The following is a 27,952-nucleotide window of genomic DNA, read 5'->3' as shown; positions in this document are numbered from 1 at the left end:
TCATCCTCTGGGGACGGGGGATAAATCCAGGAGTTGCAGAGATATTTCTAGAAAGGTCCACAGGACCCTTTCACAACTACAGATGTAGAACAATGGGTTTTTATATTCTTAGGTTCTTTCTTGGTACACACATTCAAACAAAGAACAGGCTACAGGAGAAAGTTACAGCTGCTGTTGTTGATTTTGTTTTCCCTACAAGTTCTGTTTAAAGGATTTACATCATGTCTTTTGAAGTAATAAAGTAAGCACATGATCAGTTATAAGAGCTGAACATTTGCCAACATGTTGAACTCATCTAAAAACTTGTGATCACCTGTTTTTTTTTAAAAAAACCTTTCAGAGTTCCTTTCCTGCATGTAATTTCCTACTCTCTCTCTCTCTCCAACCAATTTCTGGCTCTGTCCACTCTCCTTTCTCTGAATAAAGGACATGGAAGCCTAAAAATAAACCTTTTAAAAAAACATGGTCATGGTCCAAAATATAAACTGAATAAAATGATATATCAGTGTCTTCTATAACCTGCATGTCATGTAAACATCGGCCCCTGTGTAGTGTACCACAGCTGTTTAACACTCCAAACAGTTTAAGCCACTGCTTGTTGAAGGCAAATTCCATTAAATGCTCTCCGCTGTCATACACAGCCCCACGGCTATGAACAAGGTCAAATGAAGGAAGAGGATGATCAAAAGACATCATTTCCAGCTTCTACATTTCAGAGGGGAATGACTTGTTAACTGCACCCGGAAACATCAAAGCCATGGCTGAAGACGAGGCGGCCGGTTTTTCCCTGGATGGAGGCGATGATGCTGACCGGTCAGAACATGATCAGGGACAGAAACAACCTGTACCAGCTCACTCTAAAAATATCAAGAAGTAGAAGGAATGTTAAATATGAGAACGCAGAGACTCCCTGCAGTATTTCAGCAAAAAAAAAAAAAACTTGTTTTGAAATATGCTTTACTGTTTAATATTTGCTACCCATATTATATTCTCTATACAAAGCTTCATCTTTAACAAGGCTTTTTCATCTTGGTTGTTGATCTTTTGGTTTTAAAAAAAAATTTCACTGATGATTTCTGTTGTTGCATATGGTTAGAGATTCTGTAGGTGGCACTCTTTCCTTTGCTTTCAAAGGTATGAGTGCATTCACTGCTTATGTTGCCTATTGTTCAAATTAACCGGCCAATCACAGACAGACTGTGGGGGAGCCCTCAAGGGTCACGCCTCCATACCTCTAGGACTCTCTCCTCCATCAGCACCATCATGTTTCCTCAGACCTGATCAGCCCAGAGCCACAGGAGAGCCTTGTGATGCCATGATGGATTTTAAACCCCTGACAGAAATGGATGTTTAATTAAACACGAGTATTCAAAAAACAGTTTTTTTTTTTTTTTTTTTTTTTAGGCATTTTGGGGGCAGTAAAATAATCTTTATCCACGTCAGTGAGATAGCATCACTTTATAAAGTTGATATGGCTAATAAGCTACACAACAGAAGCTAATTTACCCATTAAATTAGCTTCTGGATCTAGAAAAATAAAAACCCTTATAGCTGCTAAATTCTTCAACAAGTTGACCAGCTGGTGCAAACGATTCCGTCTGTTTGGTACAGAGTATGTAGTGCACTGTTGGTTTATCAAAGTTATATTTCTTTTTAAGACAGCGGTAAAGTCGTGGCTCTGAAAACGAAAGTAAAGATGCTAAAAAATAATCCATAGTTCAAAAGAGGAAGGCGAGTCAGTTAATAATCCTGCTTAAATTCTGCTTTCATATTACACACACCTGGGTGTTGCTTGTTTCCCTTGTCTGCTTTTTTATTATATTTTTTCCAAGTTTAATCTCTAGTGTTACTTTCTCCCTTTGTGTGTTTCCCTCCCTTTTTGATTGGCCTCACTGTCTTCACCTGCGTCTGCAGGTGTTTGATTGCCTCCAGTATTTATTCTCTTTGTTTCTTCCCTTCTGTGTCAGTTGTCTTCCTACTCGTCACATTTGCCCTTGTGTCTTCTAGTGTGCTTCCTCGTGTTTTTTTTTTTTTTTTTGGACTATTGGAAAGGTTCTTGTGTTGGAGAGTTGATTACCAGAACTGTGAAAAGTAATTTCTGTTTTTTGCCTTTTTGTTTCATTAAATATTTAGTTTATTCTGTAATTTTTGTTTAGTTTTTCAAATTCCATGACACTTGTGAGATGAAACCTATGATCGTGTTTTTCTAAATGTGTGCAGTGAGAACTGCCTCTTTGGAGGTTGAATTTCTTCTATGACTTAACTTTCTTCGCTTAAGCGTGTTGATGACTAACCAGTGTTTGACAAACATATATTTAAAACGGTGTTGTATTCTAAACTTGAGTTTGTCACAGGAACAGAAACATACCTGACTGAAAGCCTGACAGGCTTATGTGACCACTACATGAGGCTCACATGTCACTAAACATGGGGTCATATGGGGGTCTGTGACACCTGTGTACACTCACTTACACACACACACACACACACACACTGAAGGTCAAACCAGTGTATGTGAAAACATAAAAACCTGTAACATATACACGAGCTTGAGAATATTTCCTGCTGCTTAAGAACCACAGAGGTCAAAACAACAGCTCTGACCGTTAACCCCAATTGAATCTACACCTTTTCCCAGTACTTGTGCAGCATTATTGTAAGTAGAAGACATATTTCTCGCTGTGGAGAGCCTCTCTTTAATTTTGGGACTCTAGTAGTAAGAGATCTAAATAAAAGTTTACCTAATATTTGTTTTTGCTTTTATTTAAAAGCAGTAAGACTCTCGAAGCTTGAACCGAAGGCAACTGGACTGGAAGGTCTGAACTAACTGAGCTAGAAATATGAGCCTCTGTAGATCATTATCAAGTGTACTAAAGAGCAGAATTAAGTCACAGATGGCCAGAAGAGGCATTTTTCAGCTAATAAGAGTTCAGTTTTATTTTCCAGTTATACAAAACACAACTTTTTCTACACACTATACCATCATCAGCCACAACAATGCTCTGAGCAAAAAATAATAAACATGTTGAAATAATATTAAAGCACACATTTCAGTAGTTTCTCGCACCTTTAACCACAGACTACATGTTAAGGAAGATCTTTTTCATAAGCATGCTTGATTCAGGTTATCTTGTTACTTATTACATTTATACATTCCCGAGATAAGGAAGTCGTTCTTCCATTAACTGGTCATTGCTATCCCAACACTGACTGCAGGTGACCGTTTGGTTAAGCCGATACAGATAAGAATTCTATGCCTTTTATTTTCACAGTTGTATCTATTAAGGATCAATATTACTGCTGACCGACTTTAGTTTTGTTATTCTTCTTCAGCAGAACAGTACAGATGAATGGCAGGTCATGTTTGAACAGAGTTTAATGGATCTGGTTTTGAAAGAAGTTCATTCATGCTTTATAACAAAGGAATGCAAATGAAGTGAGGACAAATATTTAGAGGTTTGAACATGCACCCCGGCACCCTGGGCTAAAGAGAGGGAAGTTGGTTGCGCCACCTCCCTGAAACATCTAACTTTAGCTAACTAAATCTCTCTAAAGAACAAAGATATCCAAACTTTTTTTTTTTTTAAAGTTCTATATGATGAGGTGCGATTTGTTGCAAACTCAAAGTGAAATGTCTACCTGCTAACATCCTGACTTTTATTATGTCGACATTATGAGTCTGTTTTTGAGTGCATTTTAGAAACAAGACATATTATCATTAATTATTATTAAGTGCTACACTGGAAAGTAAGCATGATGCAAAAGTTAACCTACCTACATTACACAATTATAAATGTTAGCATGTAGCTCAAAGCACTCTATTTGTAAGTACAGCCTCACAGAAATGCTAGCATGGTTACAGACTGAAATAACAGTCGCTGAAATAAGTGTAGCAGAATGGTTGAAAAAATTAAACTTACAACTGATATAATGTAGACTAAATATTGTTGATTTATTTGCTGTTCATTGATGCCATTCTCTAAAGCTGCTCCACTCCGGTTGTGAGTGGTGAAGCAGCAAAGATCCAACAGTCTGATTCTCAAACACATTACCCAGAAATCAAGTTGCAGATGAGGCATTGAACTCATTAGAATTCATACATTCTTCTTTCCGGACCATATTTCCGATGACTCTAGCTGTGTATTGTGTTTTCAATCATTGAATGAGTATTTTTTTTTTGTCCGTCTCAGTTTTCTCCATGTCTTCTGTTGATAAACAACAAGACTGCTTTGCTTTCAACCTGTTCCAAGTGAAAGTGTTTGAAAGGCTCTGGAAGCTCTCTGTGGGCAGAGAGTGGAAGTGAATCTTGAAGCAGAGAGAGAGAGAGAGAGATGCAATCCAGAGAACCAGACGGACCTGTGACTAATTCATCATTAACAACCTGGCTGAGTTTGTTTGAGTAAAGGAGAAGCTCCAAGAGGTTTATTAATGAAGCAAGGAGATCGATGCACTAAATGATGACTTGTATTTGAAGAGCTAAAGACCCTTTCTGACAAGAGTGGAGGGACATGTTAAGGTTCTTTTTTTTATAAGAACTACAATACTTTCTTTCACTTACCTTTATGGTAACAGAAAATCTAATTTGCTGTCAGACGTTAACTCGGCTTCTTTCTGTATTTTTTTTTTTTAATGCAGTTGTACAAGATCCAACAAAAAATGATCCTTCCATTTCAAGCAGAGGAGGATTTTTTAATGACTCTGATTCCCAACATTGGATGAGAAGAATATCACTTTTGCTTGTTAGTTAAAGATATTGATCTGCAATTTGCAAAATTAATTGAAGTGTGAGAAACGCCTACAGCAGATGTGGATGTTTTCTGGTTCTCTGTTGGGGAAATATCTGTTCTTAATGCAGCAGCACCATCATTAATTGTGTAACATGGCATATTTAGATTTTTTTCCCCCTGCCCCATAAATGCATTGTGAATTAGCTAAAACAATACATATGGAAAAAAACATAGCAACCTGAAACATGGCTTCAAATAATGTCATGGTCAAGCAGAGAATAATCGGCCTACTCTCTTGCAGTTCATCAGGAAATCTTTAACTTCACACATCTTTAACACTGAGTGTATTTTAACCCTATTCTCCCTGTGAATAATCACACAATCCCTACAAAATAGTATTTTTAGCAGCTCCAGGGAGCAGAGCACTAAATGAGGTGATGAAAGAACTTGCAAACATCCTCGTTTTCACAGTATTTCCCTCACCTGTCAGTCAGTCAGACAGCTCAGGTAACGACGTGATAGGTGGATGAGGTAAGGAGACACAACAGCTCAAAATCTGTCAGGTTTTAATGTCATTTTATTTATTTATTTTTTTGTGCTGCAACAGCTCAGCAACCTAAGAAAAATAAGCAGCTTTCTTGGTGCGTTAAGCCTACAGTACACTGATGAATCGATTGAGTAGCAGCAGTTCATCATGCTTTGTGCTGGAATGAATGCCTGTTTTATTATGTCTGTATATGTTTTAACCCTCATTTGTTAAAGTTTGTGGTGTTGATGGCGATGATGTTTTGTGCATTGAATGTCATTCTGTGTGCATCTGTAATTTCTTTTTTTTTCTTGACAGCAATCAGTATGATTTATATTATCTGCTCTGAGTATATAAGCTTTACAGTTTTTCACTATTGCTAAGACACATTTTGTGAAACCTCCCTTTTCTCTAAAATGTAAACACAAAACCCAGTTTTCAAACTACAATCTCATCAAAACAGTTTCATCTGAGCTCAGAATCAAACGCTGTTTTCACATCATGCAGCCGTGAAACTAAAAATACCACTGAGCGGGCATTACACGTCAAAAATAAATAACACGGGGGTCAAGGATCGCTCCAGGATTATTTATTTTGTATTATTCTTGAGACAATGTCGTCTCCCACACATGCCCCACCTCCTCATAACACAATTACATGTAAACACAAGGAGAGAATGTGATCAGTGATGAAGCTACAGGCGCTTAGATCTATAAAAGACCCCCAAAGTGACCATCCAGCACTCAGCGTAGTATCTCCGATTACATACAGGTGAGCAGACTGCAACCATTACTCCTCCTAATGTGTCTCCTGCTCTTTTCTTCAGGAGTTCAGGAGCAATCTTTTGAAGTTTTTGACGGTTGAATGGTTTTTTTTTTGTTTCTTTGCAGCTCGAGGTTTAAAGATGAAGGCCATGCAGGTGATTTGATTCCAACAGGGTGAATATGAACCGTTTATTCTTATCTGCTATAAACATCATGAAATATAAAGTCGATAATGCTGTAAAAGTATAACCTATCCGTCCGTATTTATAATGATTAAATGTTTAGGATCTATCAGTTTTTTTTTGGTGACATTCTGTGTTTCTTGTTTAGTACGTCGGTAAGTGGTATGAGATCATGAAGCTGCCAACACAGTTCCAGAAAGGCGAGTGCGGCACTGCCACCTACAGCCCACAGCTGTCACATTTGCTAAACTACTTTGTTAATAACCTTAATGTTGTTTAAGTTCTTATTGATTGTCCTCTGCAAAAATCCCTCTTTTGTTAGAAATTAGACTTTCTAAGTCTAAGTCTGGGGAAATTATTTTCCACAGCACCGTTTCTGTCTGAACAGACAGTTCCCACCAAAGAACAGACACACAAAAAACACAGAGTATAACACAAACAAAGTCAAGAGTTCAGTTTGTCGTAGTTATGACAGAATGTATACAACATCTGTGAAAAGTATAAAGATACTATAGAATGTAATTTAACAAATAAGAGCAAGTACAATAATATGTGTCTTATACTTAGGATTTCAATGTTTCAACTCTCTGATTTTAGTAAGGATGGAAGCATTAATTTCATCGTCGGCTCTGCCAAGGTCAAGCATCCCTCTGAGCCTGCCAAGCTGGAGGTCTCCTTCACTGAGAGTAGGAATTTTTCTGAAATATATTCTGTAATTAAGTCATTATAAGAAGTTTCCAGTGTGCTTAATATTCCAGCAGCACTAACTCTCCTCCTCATCCCTTCAGTTCCTTCTCCCCCTGGCCCCTACTGGGTGCTGTCCTCCGACTACGAGACCCACTCCCTGGTCTACGGCTGCTCAGACTTCGGTCTGTTCCGCTTGGAGTTTGCTTGGATCCTGAGCAGAGAGCCCACCATGTCTGAGGAGACCCTGCAAAGTCTGCAGAACATCCTGTCAGCTGCCGGTGTCAACCCTGAGAAGATGGTCGCCACCAACCAGGACGAGACTTACTGCGCCCCCATGGACCAGTAACCCGAGATACTCCTGTTTCAACCTACAGGACTGTGAGACAGACATGATCGCCCTGTTAAATATGTCATGCAAAGTCAGTGCAATAAACCTGTAGAAAGAAAAACATTGTGTGATGTGTTTTGTTCTGTAATCAGTATTCCTCTCTTCAACATGCCCTCTGAACCACAAAGACAAATGAGTACACTATTTAAAGAATGAAAAGCTTCCACAGGACTGTGAAACATGAACAATGAGAGCCTGAATTTTAATAATGTATCTGATTGAATGCAATCAACTGTTTGAGGCCTTTGGAGAATAAATTACACAAATAAGATAATGAAGACGCATCACTCATGTCAATTAAACCAGAAATGTTAAATGTATACCTCCTGCTCATGAATGTAGATGTATGGTTAGACCTGAGATGTGCCGAGTCAACCAAATAAGGGGCTCCTAAGTCATTGGTAATTGTGTCACCAAGTCACCAATATCTGTTTAGTCTGAGTACAAACATGACCACTATATACAATAAAAAAAAAATCTGTGTTCATCTTGCAAAGTTTAAACCATATAGGTTCATATAAAGTTCTCTTTTTTTCTGCCTCTCTGCCCAACCATCCCATTTCCCAGGGTCCATCCGGTCCAGTCGTGAAAGATGTCTGTCTATTAATAACTCTGGTTCTTCATGAGGTTTCTGTCCATTAAAGATTTTTTTCTTTCCACTATTTCCAATACCTTTTTCGTTGATTCATTAATTTTGGATCTGCAGTGAACAATATTACAAAGTGTATAGACCTGTGGCCTGTTGCTCCAATTTTGTGTAAGTTCTTCAGTTTGGTTGCACAAGGGAGACGTAAGGTTCATCTTAACTAGAATAAAGTCAAAACCATCCAAAATATGTTTGCAAATATGACGTTTTGACTTTTGGACAGTCAGCATAAAGCATTCTTCAGTAGTGTTCATTAGATCTCATTATGGTGACTTTTTTAAATATTTATTTTGATTGTATTGAGGCAGAGAGTTTTGCATACATTTGCATAATAAGGGGTGCGGATGAGTTGTCTGAAAGCTGGGTGCATTATATCTGTTTGCCAGGAGGCTTAAAGTCTGACTCCTCTCCAACTCGTTGCCTGTGTCAGATTGATTGAAAGCGAGGTGGAGAATTCACCGCTTTTATACTTTCCTCTATTTCTTAAGGTTCAGCATGCCATTTTATTTTTACTAACCTTGTGCACTGTGACTCGTGTAAACTTAATGAAGGGCAGTTCACTGGATTTTTTTCTCAACATATGAATTAATTCAAACATTTTAATACTATTTTACTTAAAAAGATTCAGTTAGTGCTAATATTGTACCAATAGAAGAAGAATGCAGAGATCAGCAGCTGTTGCATATTTAAAGGCAAATCAAATAAGCTGTTAAATATGGGCTTGAGACAAGTTATTTATGAGCACAGTACATGCTGAATACTACCCAATCAGCTATTTTATGAAGGGAAAACTATGAGAGCAAAGGTAATGTTACGAACAGGTAATATATTTTCAATAATGTTTTTCATACAACCACCACAGAGGTCCACAGAAAAGACACACAAACCAGCACTACTGTTTAAATAAGTTTATTATATTAACTTTGCATGAGAAGCACAGTGAGATGTTCCCCAGTCAGGCACCACACATCGGTCTGCAGGATAAATCCGCTCCAATCATTTACATGGCGCTCCAGTGACTCTGTTGAGTTCCTCTTACCATGAATGTAAAATGTATGCTAATAATATTTCAACATATAGCTCTATGACATAACGTCTGGTAAAGATATTAATGTTCCCCTGGTGATACATTGAAGCAAATAACTTTAAAGATTGATAAGAAATTCATCTCTTTTTATGTTGCTATAAATGGTTAAACTCGTTATTTTGTGCAGTGCTTTATCTTCACAAAATGCCACAGCTTCATTTATACCAATAAGCAGACATCGGCATGCTTACATGGTAAACTCAGATAGTATAAATATAAAATGTACTTGATAAACATCAGTATGTTAGCATTGTCTTTGTGCGCATGTTAGCGTGTCGATAGGAGCGTTTAGGGTTGTTTTAAAAATAAAATAAAAAGTTATCTTTCTGTTAATACAACACACTTGCTAGTCGGTATTTGTGGCCATTTTAGCGTGCTAACATGTCCAACTTGATGATAATCTTTGTAAACATAACATCATAGCAACCTCATTATAAAATTGCTAGCATGCTAACAAGAGATGGTAAACAAAACCTTCATGAGATGGTAAGACTTTCATTTTGAGTATGTTGCATGCTTTTCTTTTTCTTTTCTCTTTTCTTCTTTTTTTTTTAATTAGGTGCAATAAAGTGACAAACTGGTGATATATACTTAACAAATGAGGCACAAAAAAAAGAAAGGAAGGATACAAGAAGTGAAAGAAGCGATAGAGAGAAAGAGAGAAGGGGAGGGAGAGAAGGTGCTTTGTAAGGGGGACTTGAGAGGTAGAAGAGAGTTGAGGAGTTGAGCAGTGTGTGTGTGTTGAATATGTTGATGTTGAACAATGTTGTGGTGTGAGACGTGAGCGTTTGTGTAATGATTATGTTTTAGGGGAAGTTGACTGCAGCCGGGGTTTTGGGTTTGAAATGATAAGATTCTCTGTATTATCAGTTTTAAACTCACTCATGCACTCTGAACTTCCTCACTTTGGTTTAATCACATAATTGGCAACAAGTGTTTTCAGTTTGTAGTTTTTTTTGTGTAAACTTTGACACCCGTGGTTGCGATTTTGCATAACAAGTGAAACACAGTGCAAAATATATTTTAGTGAGTGAGAATGCATTTCGAGTTTTTGCACAAAAATAGGTTTTGCCAGAAGAGTGATTAATTCAAGAAATGGGTTTAGGCCATGGACCATTTGGTTCATGGAATGGGATTTAGTGTTTTAGCAGTTATGAAAAACAGTAAGTGAAGCCTTTCCCTCTATACAAGTACATTCCAAAAATCACAATTGGGGACATAAGTTAGAAATTAATCCCAACATCCAAATAATATGTGGAAACTCCCTTTTGATATGAAGGCACTGCTTGCATGCACTGAACGTTTTTATTGTTCTGACATGAAAACATAGAGAGGAGTGAATGACAATGTGGATATAGTACTAAGATAAGAAGGTGTGAGGCCCGTTTGAACAGATGTCGTCTCCCACACATGCCCCACCTCCTCATAACACAATTACATGTAAACACAAGGAGGAGGGGGGGAAAGAATGTGATCAATGATGAAGCTACAGGCGCTTAGATCTATAAAAGACCCCCAAAGTGACCATCCAGCACTCAGCGTAGTATCTCTGATTACATACAGGTGAGCAGACTGCAGCCATTACTCCTCCTAATGTGTCTCCTGCTCTTTTCTTCAGGAGTTCAGGAGAAATCTTTTGAAGTTTTTGACGGTTTAATGTTTGTTTTTTTTGTTTCTTTGCAGCTCGAGGTGTAAAGATGAAGGCCATGCAGGTGATTTCCTTGACTCTGCTGTGTGTTATGGCAGCCAGTGCTCAGATGCTGAGGTTTGGAAAATGCCCCAAACCCCCTGTGCAGGCCAACTTTGATTCCAGCAGGGTGAATATGAACCGTTTATTCTTATCTGCTATAAACATCATGAAATATAAAGTCGATAATGCTGTAAAAGTATAACCTATCCGTCCGTATTTATAATGATTAAATGTTTAGGATCTATCAGTTTTTTTTTGGTGACATTCTGTGTTTCTTGTTTAGTACGTTGGTAAGTGGTATGAGATCATGAAGCTGCCAACACAGTTCCAGAAAGGCGAGTGCGGCACTGCCACCTACAGCCCAAAGAGTCCAGGAGTCATCGGAGTCCTCAACAGGGAGCTGCTGTGAGTCCAGACCACATAAATATCTAACAGTTTTATAGGTTGATACATATTCATTTAGAAATAAATACTCCTTCATCTCTACAACATTTTGGATCGACAACTTTTCAACCATAGTCCCTGTCAAAGTCCTTAAAATTGTCTTTTTATTATTAATGTTAAAAATGGGTTTTTTAATCATTTCCACACAGAGTTGTCTACAGCTGTCACATTTGCTAAACTACTTTGTTAATAACCTTAATGTTGTTAAAGTTCTTATTGATTGTCCTCTGCAAAAATCCCTCTTTTGTTAGAAATTAGACATTTTAAGTCTAAGTCTGGGGAAATTATTTTCCACAGCACCATTTCTGTCTGAACAGACAGTTCCCACCAAAGAACAGACACACAAAAAACACAGAGTATAACACAAACAAAGTTAGACAACAGTCAAGAGTTCAGTTTGTCATAGTTATGACAGAATGTATACAACATCTGTGAAAAGTATAGAGATACTATAGAATGTAATTTAACAAATAAGAGCAAGTACAATAATATGTGTCTTATACTTAGGATTTGAATGTTTCAACTCTCTGATTTTAGTAAGGATGGAAGCATTAATTTCATCGTCGGCTCTGCCAAGGTCAAGCATCCCTCTGAGCCTGCCAAGCTGGAGGTCTCTTTCACTGAGAGTAAGAATTTTTCTGAAATATATTCTGTAATTAAGTCATTATAAGAAGTTTCCAGTGTGCTTAATATTCCAGCAGCACTAACTCTCCTCCTCATCCCTTCAGTTCCTTCTCCCCCTGGCCCCTACTGGGTGCTGTCCTCCGACTACGAGACCCACTCTCTGGTCTACGGCTGCTCAGACTTCGGTCTGTTCCGCTTGGAGTTTGCTTGGATCCTGAGCAGAGAGCCCACCATGTCTGAGGAGACCCTGCAAAGTCTGCAGAACATCCTGTCAGCTGCCGGTGTCAACCCTGAGAAGATGGTCGCCACCAACCAGGACGAGACTTACTGCGCCCCCATGGACCAGTAACCCGAGATACTCCTGTTTCAACCTACAGGACTGTGAGACAGACATGATCGCCCTGTTAAATATGTCATGCAAAGTCAGTGCAATAAACCTGTAGAAAGAAAAACATTGTGTGATGTGTTTTGTTCTGTAATCAGTATTCCTCTCTTCAACATGCCCTCTGAACCACAAAGACAAATGAGTACACTATTTAAAGAATGAAAAGCTTCCACAGGACTGTGAAACATGAACAATGAGAGCCTGAATTTTAATAATGTATCTGATTGAATGCAATCAACTGTTTGAGGCCTTTGGAGAATAAATTACACAAATAAGATACTGAAGACGCATCACTCATGTCAATTAAACCAGAAATGTTAAATGTATACCTCCTGCTCATGAATGTAGATGTATGGTTAGACCTGAGATGTGCCGAGTCAACCAAATAAGGGGCTCCTAAGTCATTGGTAATTGTGTTCAAAGTCACCAATATCTGTTTAGTCTGGGTACTCGACGAAAGCTCAGTCAATCTTGGCAGATCAAAGTCATCCTTTGTCCAAGAATTTGAAGTTGCTGCCATCAGGCCACAGATTCAACCTGCCAGCATGCAGGACAAAGAGGATGAGAAACTAATTTGTTCCTGCTGCCATCACCTTTTTAAATAACTAACTGTGTTGCCTGTTTCTTAACTACTGTATTTATTTATTGTCCATCCTATGTTGTCTGCTGATTGCAGGCTGTATATGGTCGTATGAGTTTTACTTCTGACTGAAAAACAAATTGCCCTGCTTCCTCATGACGTTTCTGTCCGTTTAAAGGTTGTTTTTTATATATAGGTTCTATTTCCAAGACCTTTTTCATTGATTCATTAATTTTGGGTCTGCAGTGAACAATATTACAAAGTGTAAAGACCTGTGGACTGTTGCTCCAGTTTTGAGTAAGTTCTTCAATTTGGGAGAAAGTCCTAACTGAACCACAGCTTTGAAACTGGTTAGGTACTGACTTAAGTCGTGTCATTGTTTGGTTGCATTAGGGAGACGTAAGGTTCATCTTAACTAGAATAAAGTCAAAACCATCCAAAATATGTTTGCAAATATGACGTTTTGACTTTTGGACAGTCAGTGAAAAGCATTCTTTAATAGTGTTCATTAGATCTCATTATGGTGACTTTTTTAAATATTTATTTTGAGGCTGAGAGTTTTGCAAACATTTGCTTAAAGTCTGACTCCTCTCCAACTCGTTGCCTGTGTCAGATTGATCGAAAGCGAGGTGGAGAATTCACCGCTTTTATACTTTCCCCTCTATTTCTTAAGGTTCAGCATGCCATTTTATTTTTACTAACCTTGTGCACTGTGACTCGTGTAAACTTAATGAAGGGCAGTTCACTGGATTTTTTTCTCAACATATGAATTAATTCAAACATTTTAATACTATTTTTACTTTAAAAGATTCAGTTAGTGCTAATATTGTACCAATAGAAGAAGAATGCAGAGATCAGCAGCTGTTGCATATTTAAAGGCAAATCAAATAAGCTGTTAAATATGGGCTTGAGACAAGTTATTTATGAGCACAGTACATGCTGAATACTACCCAATCAGCTATTTTATGAAGGGAAAACTATGAGAGCAAAGGTAATGTTACGAACAGGTAATATATTTTCAAAGCTCACTTTTGGGCGGCAGTAGCTCAGTCTGTAGGGTCTTGGGTTGGGAACCGGAGGGTCACCGGTTCAAGTCCTGGTGCAGACCAAATATGGAAGTTGGTCTGGCAGCTGGAGAGGTACCAGATCACTTCCTGAGCACTGCTGAGGTGCCCTTGAGCAAGGCATCAAACCCCCCACCCCACACCAGCTCAGGAGCGCCTCCTGGGGGCCGCTCCGTCACTCTGACATCTCTCCATTAGTGCATGTCCATAGGATCCTGTTTGTGCATGTGTGTATATTTCAGCCTATGTGTGTGTTGCATGACTTACAGAGTGTAAAAACAGAATTTCCCCTTGTGGGATCAATAAAGTCAATCTTAATCTTAATCTTATACAACCACCACAGAAAGGACACACAAACCAGCACTACTGTTTAAATAAGTTTATTATATTAACTTTGCATGAGAAGCACAGTGAGATGTTCCCCAGTCAGGCACCACACATCGGTCTGCAGGATAAATCCGCTCCGATCGTTTACATGGCGCTGCAGAGAGCAGGGTCCTGGTTGGTGGTCAGCAGCTTTTCCACTTTGACTCCGATGGACTTCAGGGTGCTGTGCAGATCCTCAAGGGTCTCCTCAGACAGGGTGGGCTGCCTGCTCATGATCCAGGCGAACTCCACGTGCGCCACGCCGAGGTCAGTGCAGCTGTACACCAGAGAGTAGTTGTCGTAATCGGTGGACAGCACCCAATAAGGGGCAGGGGGAGAGACTGGGGGAGGAAAGAACATGGCAGTTAAATTTAACAAAATTATTTTTGTGCGCTCCGTTGCTTGAAAACTGATATTTCTAAGCACTGGAACATAAATCTTCCATTTTTCTTGTGAATAATAAAAAGGGTTCGTTACACTCAAAGAATGAGACAAGCAGCTTGGCGGGTTCGGAGGCATCCTTAGCCCATGCAGATCCACTGATGCTGTTGATGGTCCCGTCAGCACTGAGAGAAAGAGACAGTAAAGACTTTAGAGATAGTAACACCCGTGATGGGCGAGTATTTTCCTTTAGTAGGATTTGAGTCTTAGTTTATACCTACAACAACATGTCAATACTCAAACTAGAGAGGTGTGCAGAGTACTCACAGCAGCTCCTGGTTCATGACTCCAACGACTCCGGGGCTCTTCAGGCTGTAGGTGGCGGTGCAGCACTCGCCCTTCTGGAAGCTGTGTGGCAGTCTCTGGATGTCATACCACTTACCCAGATACTGCAGAGGAGGAACAAGGAACATAAGATCGTAAAATTCAGTTTTTGATCATGAAGAGATACGGAGTCATGAGGCATTTAGTGGCTATTTTTGTTTTCATGTCTCCTTGGATGATCTAATTTATTAACTCCTACAATGAAAAATAAATGCCTCTTTATTCCTAACTGAATATTTTTAATCAAAAAGGAATATTAAAAAAAAAGGGTTTGGTAGTCACCCTGGCAGCATCAAAGTTCTCCTGAACAGCCGCCTTGGGGCATCTTCCAGGTGAGATGACCTGAGCGTTAGCAGCCAGCACAGACAGCAGAGTGAGGAAAATCACCTGAAGGGAATTCATCTTTCCTTTACAACCTGTAGACAACAGCAATAACAACAAACAGAAATTCAGTTTTCAAGATTCATTCACTGAAATATTGACAGGAAGAGACACCGCTGGAAAGGGCTTGAGCATCTCCTTTCTGCTGCTTACTTGTGTCACTGGGAAGCAGTAAAGTTGTGGGTTTTGATGGCACTTATATACACCAGTGATGCTTGTTCTGCACACCCTCCTCTCCATTCCGTAACTTGTGAGGCTATTTTGAGAAAAGTGTGAGAATCAGCACCTGTCCACGTTTGTATTTTGTGTTTAAAGAGGCCTCGGACAGAAAAACAGATGACTGACGGGTTACATGTTAAGACTCTAGTATACAGACCTGAAGTCCTTTTGACTAAAACAAATCTAAAAAATAAAAGGAAATAAGATGATTTCCATAAAAAAACGTTTTTAAACAATCCCAGTGACTCTGTTGAGTTCCTCTTACCATGAATGTAAAATGTATGCTAATAATATTTCAACATATAGCTCTATGACATAACGTCTGGTAAAGATATTAATGTTCCCCTGGTGATACATTGAAGCAAATAACTTTAAAGATTGATAAGAAATTCATCTCTTTTTATGTTGCTATAAATGGTTGAACTCGTTATTTTGTGCAGTGCTTTATCTTCACAAAATGCCACAGCTTCATTTATACCAATAAGCAGACATCGGCATGCTTACATGGTAAACTCAGATAGTATAAATATAAAATGTACTTGATAAACATCAGTATGTTAGCATTGTCTTTGTGCGCATGTTAGCGTGTCGATAGGAGCGTTTGGGGTTGTTTTAAAAATAAAATAAAAAGTTATCTTTCTGTTAATGCAACACACTTGCTAGTCGGTATTTGTGGCCATTTTAGCGTGCTAACATGTTCAACTTGATGATAATCTTTGTAAACATAACATCATAGCAACCTCATTATAAAATTGCTAGCATGCTAACAAGAGATGGTAAACAAACCCTTCATGAGATGGTAAGACTTTCATTTTGAGTATGTTGCGTGCTAACACTCTAAGATGATAAATAATTGAACCAAAGCAGCAAACCATGTAAACATTGTACTGTATTAGCTGTTAGCTGACATTAGCATTTAAATTTACCCATGACAGTGCTGTGCTAAAATTACCCTTGGGGAGGTTTTGGATGATTAAAAACCAGACTGAAATGAAGACAGAGGCCTCCGTATGACCTACAAAACGAACCATACCGTCAGAGACAAGACTGATCGTTTCTGTACCCTTAACCCTTTACGCCTGGAAAGCCTGCTGCAGGTGTCGTAGCAATTAATAGGACACTGAAGAAACAGTCGTCAGTGTTCTACATAAAACAATTATTTAATTCACAATTATTGTGAGTGTCATGATAGACATTAAAAACAAATGAGGACATGTTCTTACTGGTTAGTTTCGCGCCCTATGTACAGAGGCTGCTGCCCTCGAAGTGGGCGGCCCGGGTTCGAATCTGACCGTGAATGTCCCGTTTGAGCCTCAAATATTGAATCAAATGAGCTGCCAATCATTTCACTTTTCTACATTTCTTTTTTTTTACTTCTATACATAATTTATAATGGTTTGCGTTATCGGTCTCGGTTGATTTGGAGCTGCAGTTTGATTTGCCAACTTCAGAGCAAGACTGTCACAGGAAGAAGTGGGCCAACTTTTCTTTTATTGATACCGACATAAAGGTGCTCCATTATATTGGAAAGAAGATGACTTTCCTAAACAACACTACACATTTCTCTACACGTTCAGCTTTAGTTATTAAATAAGAAAAACATGTGTAAAACTCCATTGTCTTTTATATCCTCTTCAATAAGGGATGATTTTGCAGTCGTAATGATATAATGAATGAACGCATTACATTTTTACAGTGTTTTTTAAGCATTTGACCTTTCAGTACTTAGGGCGATACTTTCTGTGTAATACATCAAGGATCTAAGGCTTTTCCCGGTACTTCAGGGTTTATGTATCCTGAAGAATCTTACTCTACAGGATCTCACAGTAGTCGAGCCCTAAACAAGATTTCCACTGAGTGTAATTCCTCAACGTTTGAGGGATTACAGCTTTGGTACGATTGAGAATCGATAGGGAAGAATCCAGGAAATCCAGGAGATCTGGATACCAGATTGTTACTGCAATTAGAAGATGGATGGTGTCCGTGCCTGAGCCAACTCAGTGAATTTATAGCTGGTCCTGCTTCTTGAGGTTAAACCTGCGCTGATCCCTTCGCCTCACTGTGACACTATAATTCGAGGTGCAAACAGCATGGACTGAAATCCCTTATAAAAAGCTTACACCTAGAGTCTTAAATTAGAGGTTTAAAAGCCCTAATGCTCTGTTCTCTTGATTCTCAAGTTTTTCATTAGTCTTTTTTCAATAGAAATGGTCAACCTATTGTCCTCCAAGCAATATGTTTCTTTCCTGTTTAGGTGTAGCCCCTGCAACAAAATGTCAGGAGCCAATACATCTGATTCTTCTGATGTTGGTATTTTGCTGCATATAGTTTTTGTACTATCATGATTTCTCGGTTATGTGCAAACCCAATTTGAGGAATAGCTTTAATATTTAATAATATTACGAGCAGACGTTGATGTTCAAATGTCATTTTGTGCTAATATACCTCTACAGAAGTGAAATTATGAATGCAGGGGTTTCAAAAAGGTTCCATTGTTTGTAACAGTATTACCCACACCATGATTTTTGGTCCTGGTAACAGCTTCACTATGTCCCTATTATTCTGCAGCGGCTCCAAGGAAAAATGGCAGAGCCCATTATGGCTAATGGCCGCATCACTAGTATGAAACAGGCTTTGTGTGCAGAACACACACACACACACACACACACACACACACACACACAAACACACACACACACACACACACACACACACACACACACACACACACACACACACACACACACAAACACACACACACATCACTGCTGACAGACTATGACTTTCTTATTGTGTAGGTTTAATGTGTAATGATAAATACTGTATCAGACACATATCAAACTGTCAAAGGTCACAGTGAACCAAAGTATTATTGGAAACCATGTGCACCTATTTATGTCTGCAACTTTAATAAGGAAGAGACTGTAGAATAATGAGCTGCATCATTTTCTACAGATCATTTCCTCCTCGCTGATAATAAAAAAAAAACACATTCACACAAAACATGGAACATGCTTTGAAACAGGAACAAGAAGAAAACTCACAGCAATGCTCTGTGAAGCTGGCATTAGCTACAGTGGCTAGCATGCTAACATCGGAAAATTGTCTCCAACCAAAACTAATGTTATCGAGAATGTTACAGGCTATAGGTTCTGCAGCTCTTTGATCAAATTTGGACAGGATGATTTTGCTGGACTGCATGTTAAAAAAAGAAGTAAGAAATACATAAAGCATCAAACATACAGGCGTACAAACAGTATTTATAGTCATATCCAAATGCACATGTCAATGAATACAAGCAGGTTAACGAATTGAAAAAAAGGATAAAACAATAGTTATCATGGCCTCTATACCATTTGAGGTAATGGAGGGATTCTGTAAATGCAACTTATTAGATTCAGGAATTTTCTTCAATTTGTTTTTTCTTATTTTGCCGAATGAAGAAGGAAGGACATAGGAAGAACATTTCATCAGTATTACATCATCCCACATCTTTCTTTTTTTCAAAAACATTCAGTAGACTATTGTCGGCCATCAAATGGTCTAAAATGAATGCACAAGTAGTACTCTCCGGTTAATACAGTACATTGAAAAAAATTCAAAATAAAAGCCTAACAATTTGAAATTTTACATGCAAAATAATGGATTTTCAAACATGAGATTAATCGTGATTAACTATTAAAATGTAGCCATTTTTCGTTTGACAGGGCTATTGTTTGTCTATATTTATTTTTTATACCATCTGCACTGCTAAGGGCTGCCACCCAAGTTTGTTGTTCTGTACTTGTGCAACAACAACCAAGGTCTCTCTATCAAACCACAGCCTCCAAACTGATCATAATGTGTAATCAATGGCTCTCCAAAACATTTTTAACTAAATTTAAGATTGACCTTACACATTATTCAAATAATATTGTATATGTGTACGTTTGTAAATATGTACAGTAAACAACACATACATTAACTTCTAGGTTCATTCATCGCTCCAAGATTTCTTTGTTGTTAATAAAACAGTAGAAACACACCACGATGACCCCCCTCCATATCATGTCTGCTGTTTAGTAAAATCTCCCCTCAGACCCCCAATCGTGCACACCTTGCCGCCCACCAGGCGTTAAAGAAAAACATAATTCAAAGGAGTGCAGGCCTGCATACTGTAAGCAGGGGGTGAGCACAAACTGTCAGATTAAGAGGTCTGAGAGGATGATCCGGCCAACATTTAGTCGGATTTCCAGCAAATTACCTCCAAGATTGTTTGGGTCAACTTTTTTTGGCACCCTGGGGAGCTCGATACTTGTGACAACCGAACTAGACATGTGAGGAAAAACAAAAACAAGGCTGATCTGTTGGATTTTTGGATTTTCTTCAAGCAGCATCACTTAGCTTCTCTGCATGTGGCCTCTGAGCGGTTAAGGTGGGGTTGGCCATTTTGCCACTGGAAAAGGAAGCTAAGCATTTAGGTGTCTTAACCATGGTCTAAAGTGCTAACAAGGGATTAGTGAGGTAAACGATGAAAGAGGTTTAGCACTCCATGCTTAGGGCCAGTGCTGCTGCAGTAATTACACATCAGTTGCAAGGTGCAGCAAACAGTTGGAAGGGAGATCATAGTGATGTCAGGACAGGGAGGGCTTACCGCAGGAGATAAGGCCAGCTAATGGAGATGAAATGAATCGGTATTTAAAAGGTCTTTTTTAGTTAAGGCAGTTAGCTGGCAGCAGACAGTTGGCTGGTACGAGCGAGGCAGTTCAGTTGGATGTGAAGGAGGGACAGTACACACTTTCTGTAAGCTGTCTGAAGATTGTTTTTTTTTTACTGTGAATTGAAATACAGTTTCAAGTTTCGCTCACTGGTTTGAACTTCAGGTAAGTCCATTAAAACTTCCTCTTTTATAAAACGTAATTTGTTTTCTCTTCTACTGTTAGACCAAACGTTTGTGTTGTTGTGTTTGTTGACAGATTTGTTTGTTTGTATTAAGCTGCATATACCTCATTTCTATCCATGTCTAGTTTATTTTATTAATTTGTAGTTTAGGAAAATGTTCTAATGACTTATTGTGTGTTAGACAATTAAAGTAACGTTAAAAACCACCAGCAGAGCTCAATATACAATCACGCTTTTATAATAATGCAAAACTTTCAAACAGGAAATCTTGTCATGTGTGTTATGCGCGGTAAACCTCATAAAAGGCTACAGATCCCTCGGCTTATGATTAAATTGAAGGCAAATGCGATTAAAGGAACAACCTTGAAATCTGGATAATTACCTTCATAATTAGCCCAGTTCTGCGATTAAATAAAAACAATGCTATGAAAAGTTTCCCAGAGGTTTTGAACTGTTAAAATGTGAGTTGATGTCATGCATTACATTTCTATGTGTGTATCCCTTTTCCCTCCAAAACTTCATGTTTTGGAGGGAAAAGGGATACACACTTTTTGGTTCATGTATTTTTATGACCCAAAAAGTGAATCTAAAATCAATATGACCTGCAGTTCTATTAATGATAGTCATAAAATTTAATCTGCTTCTTGTATAACTGGCAGAATAAACACGGTTTAGCATGTGTTTGTTGTGTGAGAGAGGATTAGGAAGGACTAGACAATACTTCTGTCTTGTCTGATATGACCTCCTCAAGGCTCCATCTAAGTCGTCAGCAATTTTTCCCTTTAATTCATTCTTGTAATGAGATTAACCAGGCAACAGCAAATCCAAGGAGTCCAATCCCCGGATTTGGCAGCTGTGTTGTGGCCATCGCTCTTAGAGGAAATATGACGAGAGTTTCTCGAGCTCACACCTTTGATGACAGATGCACTCAGTAAAAAAAAAAAAAAAGCATAAAGCCACTTGAAATGTCCTCGTAGGATTGAGATGCTGCCAAAGGAATTCTATCTGAGGTCAGGTTTGGACATGCAGAGATACAGCTGCTAAGTCTCAGGCTACAACTTGACTTAAGAGACTTAAAAGAAAACCTAATCAAAGTTTTAGCTGTGATAGGACAGGTCTTATGAAGGGTTCTTCCAAATGACTCAAGTTCCCAGAATGCTAGACTCCGTTCTTGATGACTTCAAAGCAATCAACATTCAAACTTCTAAAAAGAATACGTCCTGGACAGTGATAACATCACTCAGCCCTGTGCTGTAGGTACAGAGTCATAAAGGAATATCCAGAAAAACAAGAATCTCGTCAAATATTGTGACTGTTGTGAAACAAAAACATTTAAAGTTTTCAATTTAGACTTCAAACTAAGATGATATATGGAAATGACGTATCTCTGTTCTCAAGTATTAAAAACATCATCAGAAAATGTATCATATTTTCTGTTATTGGACGTTGATAGCTAATTTTGTTGCCTTGTTTACTTTGGTATTTATCTTATTAAATACCAAACTGACTTTATGAAATATAAATATGTATATAGAACATCTGTATTTAAAATATAACATATCAATCTTTTTTTAGGATAAATATAAATTAAATTATATACATACTACATCTTTATTCAATTAAATATTAACATTAATATTAATATAAATCTGAGATAAAGTCTGATAAAGTTTTCTGAAGTTGTGTCTATATCTTGATGTTTCTCTGCAGCATCTCTTTAATTGTCAACGCAAGATTGTAAGTCAATATTTGGATAGTTAGCAAAAAGACTAAGCACAATTTATGTTGTTTCCGAGCAGCAGACTGCTGTATTTGTGAAAGAGTCTTTGTGGATTGTGCGACACGTCATGAGGAGAGTTTTTCAAAGATTGCACAGTATTTGTTTTTGGGACACTGGGACCTCAGCTCTGTGACTTGAAACATGCTGATGCTAACACAGGCCCTGCAAAGTTTGTAGTTGTATTTTTGCTTAACACAAGCACCATTATCAGATTCAAGTTCAGAGATCAAATGATTTCATATTTTCCCTTTTAATTTCACAATTTAATCATAAAGCTTCGTCATCAGCTTCTTTTTTCATCTGCTTGAACCACATCAGAAACAAAGTCAAATCCTCCTGTGGTGAACTTTACGCAGCACATGGCAGAAATTATTAAAGACTGTGTTACACTATAGACCTGAAGCCCAGGGCTTAGTGCCCACTTTGGAACTACAGAGACATACATGTTGAAGTCTTTTCACTCATTTGCTAAAACTGATTTTTATGACTTTGGTAGATAAGTATGTGGAGGCAGGGTGCATGTGTTCGTGCCACATAGCTTCATATAAACCCACTGAATCCCCAGATTTATCCCCAAGGTGTTTTTAGGACATCCTGGGAGCTAATGGAGGCTAATAGGCTTAGCACTTAGGGTGTATTGTCCAGGATGCTTACAGGCAAGGTTTGCTGAGGGTAACACTCTAAACGTGCGGATTACCTCCAACACATCCCTTTAAAGTGCTGTATAGCCAGGACTTAGCTAATAGGATCCATGGGGTGGTGAGGGCCTAGAGAAGGCTGTGGGGGGGGGGGGGGGGGGGGGGGGGGGGGGGCTGGCAGGGCGCTCTGCAGGCAGGTCAGCAGATGTAGCTAGCAGACTGTTGCAGGACTAATAGGAGGATTACAGCCCTCAGATTAGATGGGCTTCAGAGGGAACTTGAGTGACTGCAGATAATGCACAAGGCCTCTGGGCAAATCTTATGGCAGTCTGGGGGAGGGAACAGCAGGAAAATATGTGGAGAAGAACATGTGCAGGGTTTGCACAAAGTTATCAATACAAAAAATGAGTATTATAAAGGAACATAATTTGTTAAGAATGATTTTGAACTGATGTAGCAAAGATTCAGTTTCAAGCATCTAGAAATCTGGAGCTGGATTTTTTATTTTCATTTTACAGTATCATATTTTCATATGGAATATCTGTCTGTAGAAAAGCTCATTTGGGGTGTCTAAGTAGATTGTTGTTGTGCACACAAGCTGCTGGCTTAGCAAAGAACAGATGGACATTTTTGTCTACAGTATGACTGCATGTCAGTTTATGTGATTGTGTAAGTGTTTGCTAAACTTAAAAGGACAAAATGAGCGAGTAAAGATATAAAAGGAAGAAAAAATCTCAAAGAGAAGGACTTTTTCTGCTGATCTGGGTATTTTAAAAATGTTAGTTTTAAGGTTAGGATTTGGCATTAGGTGTTAAATTGAAGTTTAGGATTAGGGTACGGGGAGCGTTAGGTTTAAGGTAGGTTTAAGATTAATGCTTAATGCTGTAGAGGTGAGAGGTGAGGTTAAGGATCATAGGTGAGAGAATGAATTTGGCCAGATGTAACATCAAATATCTGTGAAGCAATTTATTTAAATCCCTTAATTTATACAAGTTATATCTTATTATATAAGAAAATTAAATACTTAGAAATAACCTGGTACATGACATTTATGACACCACATATATATCCATTTCCGTGCCGTTTAATCAAGTCTGACTGGTTGTGTAAAATGTGTTTTGTTCTTGTCTATATACATATATATATATGTGTGTGTGTGTGTGTGTGTGTGTGTGTGTGATGATAAAGTATTTGCTAAAAATAGATAGACTGCCTCTTATATTGAGATTATATTTTTTTTTTGAAGAGCAACACAAAGTTCAGTGAGCATCTATAGCTCTTTTAAGTAAAGATATTTGCTGCCTCCTAGTGGTAGACATTAGAAGTTACAATATGTATATATCTGCCAATTGATCAAAGTTCAATTTTCTACCCTTCAAAGCCACAATATATCGCTCAAAATCATACTAACCAGTTCGTCAGTTTTCATGTGTTCCAGTGATTTCACCTTCCTTTTCCCTCTTCAGCATTCAGGTCGAGGTCAAAGTTGGGTTTGTCATGACCCCACGGGAGCAGCTGAGGAAGATGACAGCGCTGGGAGAGCAGGGGGCTTTAGATGAGAAGCACTGGTACCGTCTGGTTAACGGCATGTCTGCTGGAGGTGAGGACTGAACACACATAAGAGATAACATAAAGCATCGACAATTTGTTTTTTCCCCCCCCGAGTAAAATATTAAAGCTAAAAAATATTAAGTGCATAAACGACAACAATGATTTGTAGAGAAAAAATGTCAGATTTTGCCTGAATGTGGGTCCTATCTGGAATTACAAACAGGTTAAACCAATTGTTTGACCTCGTGTCCCATATATTGACTCTTGTGAATCGTCTCCAGCTTCACAGTCAGTACATGTCTCAGTTAGTGAGGCTAAACTTACTTCCCAGTGACCTTTTGTGCTTTTCCCCCCCCCTTCGCTTGCAGAGCTGAGGCAGAGACAGGAGATGATTATGAGGAACCAGATGGCCATGGCCCCGCAGATCCTCGCTCAGGGGCAGCAAAGGTTGCAGGGTGTCCCTACACAGTTCGAACCTCGCTTCATGGAGAGGTATGTACCGGAATCACAGTTCATATTAAGCTAAGGGGCAAAAGCAAAGAAGACGTGACTGCCAGAGGTGTCCTTTTCTGTATGATTTAAATAGCACACCAAAATGAACTTAGATATAATAGAAGTAGCACTTATTTCAGTTGTTAGAAGCTGATCATCTATCGACGAATGTTTCAGTGCCTTGATAGATGATTTCTGTGCTTTTCTTTCTTCAGGGAGCTGGTCCCCCAAAACGAAATGGTTGCTTCTGACACCAGACAGATGCACATGGGACCCCACCTGGGTCCACCTCTACCACCACATGCCAATGTCCTGCCCGGGAGAGCATTCCCAGGAGCAGGTGAGCATTGCTGAGAGCATGCCCATGCCTGAGAGAATTCCTTGTTCCACTTCAGGAATGTGAATGAGCTCTAACAGCTTGCCTCTCTCTTTTTCTCTTCCTCTCAGCTGGCTACGGGTTCCTGCCCTCAGAGCCCATGGAAACAGTAGCCCGGCGACAGGAGCTCATTCACAAGCAGAATATAGCCAGGTAGTTTGTGCCGAGATTTCGCAGCATTGCATGAAGCTAAAGACTTGGCCACTTTTTGCACTCTCAGTTTTTTTTACTCTCTGCTGTAATAAAATCTTGGTCTAATATGTCATATGTGTGTGCGTGCTCCCGTTCAGAATGGAGATGAACGCCATCCTACATCAGAAGGAGCTAGAGAACGCCCATCAAAAGGGACTTATTGGAATTGATAACCCCATGGCATACTCCGCCAACCCCATGGCGTTTAGAAGTCGTCAGCGCCTGCCGGATGGCCATGATGTCTTCGTTCACCGTCCCACCCTCGATGAGCTGCACTCCAACAGCCTCCTCATGTCGGCTAGCCCTTACCCACCAATGAGCACACTGCACAGAGAGCGGGGCCGCAGGGCAGGCAGGAGGCCGACCGCTCACAAGACCTCAGAGAGCCACGTCGCCCACCTGAAATGCCAGGCAGAAGACAAAAGTGTAGAGCAGAGCCCGGGGGCGACGTCAGGGGAGGAGAAAGAGGCGGAAGCGAAGGGGGACATGGGAGAAGAGTGCGCGACAAGCAAGACGCATCATCAGGCCAAAATAGACTCTGAGCTCAGCACAGGGAGCAGGAAAAACTACAAAGAAGGGGAGCCCGGCCTGCGCAAAAACTGTGCGAACAGTCAAGATGGCTGCTCAGATGTGGCCAACAGCAGCACGAATGATAAAGACATTTCTAGCCAGTGTTCAGCTTTCCAGGACAAATTCATGTATCCCTCCTCTGGTGGAACGCTTACAGGAATGCCTTACATGTTCCCAGTCCCTGGAAATGGTTTTCTTCCACCTGGTAGGTCCCAAAGAAAGATTACACAGTATTCTTTTAGGGAATTATTTTGAATGTGTACAGCTTTAACACATTTTGAATGTGTTTTCAAGGTCCAGCCAATCTCTTTCTCAATGGCGACGAGGTGTCTGAGGACGTAAGAAAATGGACGGTGAATGATGTTTACAACTTCATCAACAGTATACCCACGTGTTCAGAATATGCACAGGTGTGTTTCGTACAGTTTTCTATAACCAAGATCTGATGTATTTTGTTGTGTTGCGGCGCAATCATGGCTATATATGTAACATGATTTCATTTGCAGACCTTCAAAGACCACATGATTGACGGGGAGACACTGCCCCTACTGTCAGAGGAGCATCTGCTGGACACACTGGGGCTCAAGCTGGGACCAGCTCTAAAGATCCGCTCACAGGTGGGGAACCCCAACATTGACCGTGGCTTAAAAACTCACAATTAAGTAATGAAAGATGAAAATATCAAGGCATGAAGAATGTTTATCTTCATTAGGAATGTCTTATTAACTACCTCTATTCCTCCACAGGTTTCCAGACGCATGGGCAACATGTTGTACATGATGAACCTGCCGCTCGCCACCGCTGCACCGCTGCAGGCCCCTCCAGAGAAGCCCGGGGACCGTTCACCGGAGATCGGCTCCCCTGTCAACTGCAACAGTGAGGAGATGGTGGCGAGTCCACGAGACGCTGATGTCCTCAAGTCCACAGAGACCCTTCAAGAGACAGACAACAACAACAACTCACCGCCATCTGCTAGCAGTGAGACGGCCTGATCAGAGCAAGAAATGAGGACAAACAAAAACATAACCAGGCCCAGTCTGCACCTACAGCGCGGTGTTTGCTGCTGCATCAGTGGATGATATGTTTACATAATTATTGACTGATTTCAGATGCTTTTTATTATATGCTACCTGGCCTTTAAATGCTGATGATCACCCCATAGGCTCAGGTGTCAGCTAAATATTTTGTAATTAACATGTGTATGGACATTTATATTTTTTTAACAACCGTAGAGTTAAAGTTATCTTAAAATTACATTTTTATTAATCTGGAAATATCTTACTATAGTTTTAAACAAACGTACTTCAATGCTGCTAGGTATCATTTCTACAGTAGGTCTGCATAAAGATCATATAAATAACATGGAAATTGTTTTGTAATTGAATGATGAAGAGTTTTTTATTTGGTTGGGATACCTTTATGCTTTTGTTGGATTGTAAATAAAGTTTTTTTTCTACAAATTAACCTGCTACACTGTTTCTGTGAGGTCAAAGGACAAAGATGTGATGATCAAATAATCCCAGATTTCAAGAAAAACATAAATAAAACCCTTAAACACATTACAAAACTTGTGTTCTTCTGTAGACTACTAGGTGTATACAGATCCTTCAGTGCTGTATTGTAGAAATGGGCTCTAAGTGCTGCAATCAAAGTAAAAAATAAATTAAAAAGTCCATACCGTATGAAAAGTCAAAGGAGCCTATACATCAGGGATGGGCAACTTTGGTCACAGCAAGGGCCACATTCATTTAATTCTGACTGCCAGGGGGCCAAATTGTAGTATACAAAAAGGATTACAGTCAATTTTTTCTCCAATTTAACTCAACATATACCAGTGATCAAATATTATTATGGACATACTTCTGGTTTTCATGATTTCATGGCAGATTTAGTCATGTTTTCTTCATGTTCCCAATTAATTGATATGTAAAAATTGACCTGAGGGCC

General features: G+C 39.2%; 4 protein-coding genes across 5 annotated transcripts; 3 read left to right on the top strand and 1 right to left on the bottom strand.

Moving 5' to 3' along the window:
• Window positions 1-2,010: 2,010 nt before the first annotated feature.
• LOC132979354 (apolipoprotein D-like) lies at window positions 2,011-12,207 on the top strand. Of its 2 annotated transcripts, none has more exons than XM_061045079.1 (5): window positions 2,011-2,091; window positions 10,691-10,824; window positions 10,981-11,102; window positions 11,679-11,767; window positions 11,870-12,207. In XM_061045079.1, the coding sequence occupies exons 2-5, from the start codon at window positions 10,705-10,707 to the stop codon at window positions 12,112-12,114; spliced, it is 576 nt and encodes a 191-aa protein (XP_060901062.1). In that variant the 5' UTR covers window positions 2,011-2,091; window positions 10,691-10,704; the 3' UTR covers window positions 12,115-12,207. The 2 variants fall into 2 exon arrangements, with proteins under 2 accessions (XP_060901062.1, XP_060901063.1); XM_061045080.1 differs by lacking the exon at window positions 2,011-2,091 and adding an exon at window positions 10,424-10,570.
• LOC132978475 (apolipoprotein D-like) lies at window positions 6,736-7,325 on the top strand. Its single transcript, XM_061043688.1, has 2 exons — window positions 6,736-6,885; window positions 6,988-7,325. Exons 1-2 carry the CDS (start codon window positions 6,750-6,752, stop codon window positions 7,230-7,232), a joined length of 381 nt encoding a protein of 126 aa, XP_060899671.1. The 5' UTR covers window positions 6,736-6,749; the 3' UTR covers window positions 7,233-7,325.
• Window positions 12,208-14,158: 1,951 nt separating the features above from the next.
• On the bottom strand, window positions 14,159-15,364 carry LOC132978474 (apolipoprotein D-like). The gene is made up of 4 exons (XM_061043687.1): window positions 15,208-15,364; window positions 14,869-14,990; window positions 14,638-14,726; window positions 14,159-14,501 (listed from the first exon to the last, which is right to left on the bottom strand). Exons 1-4 carry the CDS (start codon window positions 15,325-15,327, stop codon window positions 14,266-14,268), a joined length of 567 nt encoding a protein of 188 aa, XP_060899670.1. The 5' UTR covers window positions 15,328-15,364; the 3' UTR covers window positions 14,159-14,265.
• A 4,767-nt stretch (window positions 15,365-20,131) lies between these two features.
• samd7 (sterile alpha motif domain containing 7) lies at window positions 20,132-27,451 on the top strand. The gene is made up of 9 exons (XM_061043686.1): window positions 20,132-20,387; window positions 24,291-24,424; window positions 24,744-24,867; window positions 25,083-25,207; window positions 25,315-25,396; window positions 25,534-26,210; window positions 26,300-26,415; window positions 26,512-26,622; window positions 26,752-27,451. The coding sequence occupies exons 2-9, from the start codon at window positions 24,322-24,324 to the stop codon at window positions 26,995-26,997; spliced, it is 1,584 nt and encodes a 527-aa protein (XP_060899669.1). The 5' UTR covers window positions 20,132-20,387; window positions 24,291-24,321; the 3' UTR covers window positions 26,998-27,451.
• Window positions 27,452-27,952: the final 501 nt, after the last annotated feature.

Source organism: Labrus mixtus, chromosome 8, assembly GCF_963584025.1.
Source record: "Labrus mixtus chromosome 8, fLabMix1.1, whole genome shotgun sequence".
NCBI classification, from domain to species: Eukaryota; Metazoa; Chordata; class Actinopteri; order Labriformes; family Labridae; genus Labrus; species Labrus mixtus.
This window is presented reverse-complemented; position numbering and strand designations above follow the sequence as displayed.

Excerpts from the sequence above, each read along its gene's own strand:
- LOC132978475 (XM_061043688.1), top strand. The coding sequence starts at position 6,750 with ATGTGTCTTATACTTAGGATTTCAATGTTTCAACTCTCTGATTTTAGT. Across the intron at positions 6,886-6,987 it reads GGAGGTCTCCTTCACTGAGA|TTCCTTCTCCCCCTGGCCCC; the intron begins GTAGGAATTTTT and ends TCATCCCTTCAG.
- LOC132979354 (XM_061045079.1), top strand. The coding sequence starts at position 10,705 with ATGAAGGCCATGCAGGTGATTTCCTTGACTCTGCTGTGTGTTATGGCA. Across the intron at positions 10,825-10,980 it reads CCAACTTTGATTCCAGCAGG|TACGTTGGTAAGTGGTATGA; the intron begins GTGAATATGAAC and ends TTTCTTGTTTAG. Across the intron at positions 11,768-11,869 it reads GGAGGTCTCTTTCACTGAGA|TTCCTTCTCCCCCTGGCCCC; the intron begins GTAAGAATTTTT and ends TCATCCCTTCAG.
- LOC132978474 (XM_061043687.1), bottom strand. The coding sequence starts at position 15,327 with ATGAATTCCCTTCAGGTGATTTTCCTCACTCTGCTGTCTGTGCTGGCT. Across the intron at positions 14,991-15,207 it reads AGAACTTTGATGCTGCCAGG|TATCTGGGTAAGTGGTATGA; the intron begins GTGACTACCAAA and ends CCTCCTCTGCAG. Across the intron at positions 14,502-14,637 it reads GCTTGTCTCATTCTTTGAGT|TCTCTCCCCCTGCCCCTTAT; the intron begins GTAACGAACCCT and ends TTCCTCCCCCAG.
- samd7 (XM_061043686.1), top strand. The coding sequence starts at position 24,322 with ATGACCCCACGGGAGCAGCTGAGGAAGATGACAGCGCTGGGAGAGCAG. Across the intron at positions 25,208-25,314 it reads GAGAGCATTCCCAGGAGCAG|CTGGCTACGGGTTCCTGCCC; the intron begins GTGAGCATTGCT and ends TCTTCCTCTCAG. Across the intron at positions 26,623-26,751 it reads CTCTAAAGATCCGCTCACAG|GTTTCCAGACGCATGGGCAA; the intron begins GTGGGGAACCCC and ends ATTCCTCCACAG.